General features: G+C 41.7%; 1 protein-coding gene across 1 annotated transcript; it reads left to right on the forward strand.

Annotated features, from left to right (window-relative positions):
- Nucleotides 1–657: 657 nt before the first annotated feature.
- Nucleotides 658–3,738, forward strand: LOC104947916 (spindlin-W-like; the record flags this gene model as incomplete). Its single annotated transcript, XM_010774039.1, has 3 exons — nt 658–775; nt 1,263–1,496; nt 2,260–3,738. Coding segments are annotated over 3 exons (552 nt in total), but the record flags the coding sequence as incomplete, so codon positions are not given.
- Nucleotides 3,739–8,276: the final 4,538 nt, after the last annotated feature.

Raw genomic sequence — 8,276 nt, forward strand, 5'->3', positions numbered from 1 at the left:
GTTCTGGTGCTCCCCTGCCATGCTCCCCTGTCAGACGAGACATATACCACGTGATGACACGTTAGGCTCGTGTTGTGTTCAAGGACCCTGACCTTGGCCAGGAAAAACAGGCATTCGCCTGTTTAATTTTTTTGCGGTCTAGTTTTCTTGTAATTTTTTTCTTTTTTGCGTGTGTTTATAAATTACCTCGAGGGCCGTAGCGAATGGTCTCGTGGGCCGTATACGGCCCGGCGGCCGGAGGTTCCCCACCCCTGCTATAGAGTATCCAAGGAATACACAATAGAATGGGGGATGGACGTTTCAAACCTGTTTAAAAAAAAAAAAAAACAGGGACCGGCCACTGGTTCCCACGGCTATGCATGGAAGCTGCTTTGGTGCACACATGAACACAGTATAGGGAAATAAGGTGTGAGATGCAAGTCCACATTTATTGATAAAGATAAATGTAATGTAGGGTGATGACGTCATAAAATATGACGATCAATATGACATTCAAAGCTTTATTTGGTAATGGAAGCTTTAAAATGACTACCTGCTTCCAAACCCTTAAAAGTGTTTATCACTACTGACGCAAAGACACCAACCTAAAGGATCTATAAGCTGTGTGGAAAGAAGCTCAGGGACAAGGAACTAATTATTTGAATGTATGTCCATCAGGTGCCAGTGAACCCGTCTCTCTTCCTGATAAAGTACGATGGTTTCGACTGTGTTTATGGTCTGGAGCTCCATAAAGACGAGAGGGTTCAGGGCCTGGAGGTGCTCCCCGACAGACAGGGTAAGACCCCAAGCTGCTCAGTTAGTGTGCTAGTTTAGCTGTAATCAGTCTTTTCACTTCTTGTTGCCGGTAAACAGTTTATTATCCATACCCCTTTTACTCTCACATGTCTAATGGAAAGTCCTGCCTGTAGTCTTTGTCTGTGTGTAATATGTCTGGATTTTCCTGGAGGCCCCTCATTGGTTGACACAGCTCGCCGAAAATAAGTGGAACTGGCGCAGAACATTTAGCTTATTATTGATGCTAACACATATAGCAATAATTGCCCCCTGCTTATGGATATACTTATTGGCATCCAGCTTAGCATGATGAAAGTGTGAAGCTTAATGACAAGCTGAGCCGGACAGGTCATATCCAGTCAATTTGTTTTCAAGTCCTTCTTGGTTGGGGGGGGGGGGCTTTATTCACTTTGCCAACTTAGTCAGCAGTGAGGCGACTAAAGGAAAAGTGCAGAAGTTTGTCACAGCGGCTCCCGTTCTCCCAGCAGCTAAGCCCCGTGCCTCAGACGGCAGCCTGGCGGACACCATGATTGGGAGAGCTGTGGAGCACATGTTCGAGACCGAGGAGGGTCCAAAGGAGGAGTGGAGGGGGATGGTGCTCGCCCGGGCCCCCATCATAACCACCTGGTTCTACATCACCTACGAGAAGGACCCAGTCCTCTACATGTACCAGCTGCTGGAGGACTACAAAGAGGGAGACCTCCGCATCATGCCTGTGTCCAGTGAGTTCACTAAGCTGCTTCTACACAGTTTGAGGTTGAGATTTAGAGAGGAGGGCCCTTCACCTGTCCTGAGCATTTGGATAATATCCGAATGAATATTCCACAGAGTTGGAAGAAATACTCAGATAATTTACTTAAGTAAAAGTAGTAATACTACAGTGTAAAAGTACTCTGCTACAAGCAGAAGTAATGCATTTAAAATGTTACTTAACTAAAGTACAAAAGTGTGATTCAAAATATACTTAAAGTACCAAAAGTAAAGGTATATATGTAAATATTCACAAAAGCCCATTAAAGATCCATATGTTTTAAATGATTGTGTTATAATTATTGACGCATTAACCCTAAACCTAACCCTTTGAATTACTTTATATACTTCTGGGCAGCTTAACTAATTATGATATATGATTTATTATGTATTAGTTGATTTACTTTTTGTATTGATAATTTAAATCTGCAAATGAACAAGTAACTTAATCTGTAAAATCAATGTAGTGAGTAATAAGAAAAAAATAAAGTACAAATATGACAATGTTTTACTTAAAGGTGGGGTATGTAATTTATTTCAGAAACACTTTTTGTTATATTCCATGGAATGCTCTTAACATCCCGATGAATACATTACATTTTAGTTTTAGTTTAGAAGTAAGATGGCATAGAAATATCAATTCAGTCAGCAAGCTTTAATCTGTCCAGTTTCACATGGAGAGTGAGAAGCATGCGAGATGGTGTTAATATGAATAATGTGTGTGTGGGCCTGCAGACGACAGCGCCCCCTCGGAGCAGGAGCCTGGGGAGGTGGAGGAGAGCCTGGTGGGGAAACAGGTGGAGTACGCCAGGGAGGACGGAGGCAAGCGGACCGGCATGGTAATCCACCAGGTGGAGGCCAAGCCCTCCGTCTACTTCATCAAGTTTGATGACGACTTCCTTATCTACGTTTACGACCTGCTCAAAACTTCGTAAGACTTTGCAGGCATCTCGTCATTTTAATTCCAAAAAGGATGAAGTGTGAGGAGCCGAGCTTCATTCCCTGAGGTTCAGAACAGAGGAGAAGCCTTCAGCCTGTTTGAGATGAAGGCAGGGGAATAAAGGAGAGTCAAATATCTGTCTGCCTGGGGTTTTTCTACAAAGACAGGTATGATTGGGATCATCTCAACAGCACTGTTTTAATGAATGAGATAGCACGTCTTCACATGGCGTGGTTCCATTCCGTCAGTTCATTTCAGTGTTGCTGTTGGCCCACTGCCTTGTTTCCTTTGATTTGTATGTTTTAAATGTATGTTAATAATGTGTTATTATTGATGGAAACCCTGACATGGTGTGCTTTGTCTTCTTTTGGCACCGTTCTTTCTCAGGTAATATCTCAGAGGTATTTTGTCAATGAGCACTTCAGTTACATGCAGCGGTTAAGGGTGGAATCATCTGGTTAAGAACTGTACAGCCAGAGAGTTTGCAATTGTAAAATATATATCTCAGTATCATTTTCAAATTATTTTAATGTAAGGGATCCTTAAAAAATGGCTATGAGGTCCATATTGTATTTATTAATATTTGCAATGGATAATATTATAAAACAACAAATCGTCTTTGATAACCCAGCATCAAGCCTGCTCTAAATAAATGCATTAAATTATTGATTCAACATTCCACAAGGCCGTGCTTTAATACTGACTAAAGAAGCAGTTCAACACTGAAATTAGAAGACTGCTATCATTCTCTTTGTTTAAATTAAACTCCACCAGAATGAACACATCAATGTTTGTTTACAGTTCCTTTGGAGTACGACGGAGTTATATTGGCCTAAATTTGATAAATGTCCTCAAGTGATGTCACTCCAGTCAGAGAAACTTGCGGTACACTTCCCACAAAACTCTAAATTGTACAATTTAGTTTCTGCACGATAAAAGAAACAGAGTGAGTTTATCAATTATAATACAGTCTCTTGAAAGGATCTATTAAAAATATATTATATATTGTTTTCTACTAGCTACACATGACACAGTTCTGTGGGATCCTTCCACAGACTGCTCAACACCTGGCCATCAGCAGTCGTGGTCTGAGGTGGTGCGCAGGAGCTTATTGAATGGGGTTACTTCACCGCCTCGCCTTCAGAACCGCTTCACGACCCATGATCCCGCCCATCCAGCTGATGCTCCCGCAGCACTGGACTCAGACTCGTGAATTCTCGCGTACGATGACTTGGACTCTGCCCATTCACTTTGAATGGGGTGACGTCACGCTTCGCCAAACTGCATTGTGGGAGCAAAGCGTTCTACTTTTGAAGCTTCGACAGAAGCGTCAGCCAATCAAATCATATGCCAGTACAAGCTCTTGCCAATCAAACCGCTGCTTGTGTGTCCGGGGCGGGAGATTCAGGTGATTGGTTGTTGGTCTAGCTTCAGACATGCCCGCCGGCAACCTTCAACGCACGCCGCCGTGTGTAAGCTCCGTCACAGCGTTAGAAAATCGGGCCTTCAAAAATAAAAGTTTGACTTTTTTCCACCAAAACATAAAAAGGAATTTTTTCTTTCTTCACTCACACATCTGCGACCCACTCGAAACGGGTCCGCGACCCACCAGTTGAGAACCACTGGTCTAGAAAACTGGGTGGGACATTCAGCAACAGCTCTAAATTGGTTTAGTTCCTACTTAAAGGACAGAAAAAACTTTGTCTCAATAGGCAACTACACATCAACATTGACAAATATGTCATGCGGGGTTCCTCAAGGCTCCATCTTAGGACCTTTGCTTTTTAATATCTATATGCTACCACTGGCTCAAATTATTAAAAACGATACAAGCTATCATATCTATGCAGACGACACCCAGATTTATTTTAAAAGTACACCAGGAGACTATTCTCCGATTAGAACACTGAGCAAGTGCATTGAGCACATCAATGACTGGATGACTCAGTTTTTTGTTTGTTCAGTTGGATTTCTCCAACTGAACAAACAAAAAACTGAGTCATCCAGTCATTGATGTGCTCAATGCACTTGCTCAGTGTTCTAATCGGAGAATAGTCTCCTGGTGTACTTTTANGGAAATTATTTGTTTAGATTGAAACATCATATGTGTAATTCGTGGCACAATTCAAACGGGATCGAAAGATAACTTTTTCTCTCTCCATTGACTTCAATACATAATTTTTCCGAAATAAGGTCCCATGGAGGTCCACCGGAAAGGGAGGGACTTCGCCTCTCCATAGTTCACTTTTCATTCAGGAAGTATAACGCTGCTCTGTCAGTACGCTTGTCCCTCTCTGTGATTGGTCAAATGTTGCTAACCCCGCCCCTTTCATGTGAACGCGCACTCAGCCGGACAGAGAAACCCTGGCTTGAGTCACCGAGTTGATAACCAGCGTCGTAGGACCGCTTTGCGAGAGCGCGTTTGTTTTCCAAACAGATCCAGGGGTATGTTGAACTGGATTCGTAGTACAGGTATATGTATATATTCAAATATATGTTTTTGTCTTTGAGTACAGCAGGTTTCATTATCATGCAGAGTTCCTGCACCCTGCCACTCATATCAAATTTACTTTGTAAGGCAAGGCAAGGTTATTTATATAGCACTTTTCAGCACGCGACAATTCAAAGTGCTTTACAAAACAAATTAAAGAGACTTTTTAGGAATAAATACAGTAAAAGTACATTATATAATGGCATTTTACAACAGGCATTAAAAAGCAAAGATAATAAAATAAACACAACAGGTGTTACAATACATGTTTAAAAGGCATACTGTAGCGCGAATATGAGCAGCGGCAAAGAGATATGTTTTCAGTCTCGATTTAAAAATAGTAAGAGTTTCTGCAGACGTGCATGATTTGGGTAGTTTATTCCAGATTGTCGGGGCATAATAGCTAAACGCTACCTCTCCATGTTTTGTTTTTACTCTCGGAACCGATAGCAGACCCGTCCCAGAAGACCTGAGGCACCTTGATGGTTCCTAATTATGTAGGAGATCAACAATATACTTTGGTCCTAAACCATGGAATGAAAAAAAAACTAGCAATAGTACTTTAAAATCAATTATTTGGCCGACTGGAAGCCAATGTAAAGATTTCAGAACCGGACTGATGTGATCCACTCTTTTAATGTTAGTGAGTACACGAGCAGCTGCGTTCTGAATCAGCTGCAGCTTTCTGATGGATTTTTTTTTCAGCCCTGTGAATACACTATTGCAGTAGTCAAGTCTACTAAAGATAAAAGCATGGACAAGTTTTTCTAAGTCCTGTTGTGACATTAGTTTTTTAATGCTAGACATGTTCTTCAGGTGATAGTATGCAGACTTAATGACTGTTGCAATGTGACTGTTAAAATTCAGGTCTGAGTCCATCACTACACCTAGATTTCTAGCTTTACTAGTTGTTTTGTAGTCTGCCGACTGAAGCTCTGCGATTACAGATCTCAGTTTTTTGTTTGTTCAGCTGCAGACATTCACGTATGATCTAGGAAGACACAATGACAGGAAGGTTGTGCATATCAACACACGGTTACTTGCACACACAAACAGGGCATAGGGTCAAATAATAATGTATGGTTGAAGGTTGACAGTAAGATTGGTCTCTGACAGGCTGTCCAGCTGACAGCTGGAATCTCTAAATGTGACTCAAAATCAGCCTTGTTTTGAATTGTGAGCATCTGTGGCTCATTCACTCACTTTGTTTGTGATGAACATGAAGCAGGTTGTGACTGGAATAGAGCGAGAGAGCTCAGCTGACTTTTCCTCGTTACAAGTGTGTCTTTTCTCAGTTATACGAACTTTATTTATTTGTATATGTTTTGCAGCCTCTCCAGAAGTGATATAGTTCAACTGTCATTGGGTGCACACAACCAAAGTGAGGAATCAACTGGATTTAGCTTGAGATCTTAAACATCTTTTTCATGCCCTTTTTTTCTTTATTTTCTTAACTGGTTGCACAGCATGCTTGGGAACAGCAGTATCAGATCTTAATGAAACACGAAAATAACTTAATGAAAAGTATTTATTTCAACTTCCCTTACTGGTACAAGTCCGGACCACGGCTGTTTGTTGATACATTGATGTTGTCTTCTTCTGTTTGCTTTAATGTAGGCTACTTAGTTGTGCAGCGCCCCCACCGCCAGTAAATGGAACGCACACGGGTACAATGACGGACATACAAAAGCTCGTGAGGTCTGCTCTCAGTGTTGCTCTTCTGCGACTACAGTATAAATGTGTCGTGCCTAGGGAAAGGATCGGTATTGGCTCCTGGAACCGGAATGCTAGCAGCGAGGACAAAAAGGGCCCTAAAAACACTACGCTGCCTCAGGATAACAAGCCATATGTGTGTAAGCGAAGTTGTAAATTTTAAATTTAAAACTTAATTTTTTCATAATGACACGCACCCAGGGAACTATTTACAAAAATTTATTTGATGCGCAAGATCAACTTCTCGAAACATTTATTCTACTTCGGCTTCGACGGAACGGACCGTTGCGTTACGTGCGAGGCGAAGTTAAGGTGTAGGCTGTGGTACCTAATTGTAGTAAATTCATGTAATTACATCGCGAAACGAAGCCGATTTTCTTCACAGCTGGTCGACCCCGTTAAAAAAAAACCGCTTTAGCTCACACTGATAATTTTGTTATTAGGAATTAATATAATTATAACTGTTATTGTTCGGCTGGCATGCCACCCATCGTGAAAGGTACGTAAGGCGCCATAAACGCGGTACATGACTTATGGCGACAATGGACGAGTCGCAGAACTTCCCTGCTCCGTTAGCCGACTTAGAAGCTAGAGGGTCGCTACCATTTGAGCAGTGTACAAGTGCGAACGGGCACGTTGGCTCAACGATTTTTTTTTGTTGGAACGTCCTGTTTCGCATGCACGACGACGAGTGTACGAATGGAGCCCACTGATAGTCTCAAAATCTGATAAGGTCGTCGTTGACGAACTAATGCGCTTACCACCGTTATTTAGACATTTTATTGCCTTGGTTGACCGGTTTTTTTAGGTCTTCTTTTGTCGATGAAATTGGAACTTAGGGGTGGATTGCGGGTTAGTTTTTTTGCTTTCTATAGCACCAAACGAACGACTTGTGTTGTTTCTGTTACTACTGGCAAGGTCGAACAGCTTATTCTGTTATCGTTCCTCTTACACTTACCTCGTAACTCGTGTTTTGATAATCCGACTACGGGTCAGACTATTCAAACTAAACGGTAATCCTGTCTGTCTGAGTCGAGTGTGTGTTGACTTGTTGACTTGTGGTAAATGTAGGGGTGTCCCACCGACCTGTACTTACTCACGTTTCTCCCTTTTCCTCCTATTTCCTCCTATAATTGAACAAGCGGGTAGATAACGGATGTTAGAGGATCTCAAATAGAATAGATATATATATCTAGCGTTTGACGAGGAGAAAGTGGACCTAAGTAGACATCGTCTTTTTCGAGATATAGCAAAAAGTATAAGAGTGGTTAATTCTCTACGACTACCACCTTTACTAAACGTTGCACTTTAGCAACAGTGGTTTATTTTCCCGCAGTTTTTGCGACGGGTATATTTGTGTACCTGCTCCCGACTATTCTAGTAAGACTCTTTATGTAGTACCTTTCCAAATTTTAACTCATTTGTACTTTTACCACTAAACAGCTCACGAAATAGAACAACTATGAACGACTTGACAAACTTTATACTAATGTTAGGCCGCGTGAGTGGTAACTCAGGTGGCTCAGGACTGGAGTCCATTAAAACACGGCTCGCGCCGCCATTATTATTTTGAGGCCATTTATCTGTACGTGTATTAATTGTTCCAAG

Source organism: Notothenia coriiceps, unplaced genomic scaffold (genome assembly GCF_000735185.1).
Source record: "Notothenia coriiceps isolate Sejong01 unplaced genomic scaffold, NC01 NC01_scaffold00013389, whole genome shotgun sequence".
NCBI classification, from domain to species: Eukaryota; Metazoa; Chordata; class Actinopteri; order Perciformes; family Nototheniidae; genus Notothenia; species Notothenia coriiceps.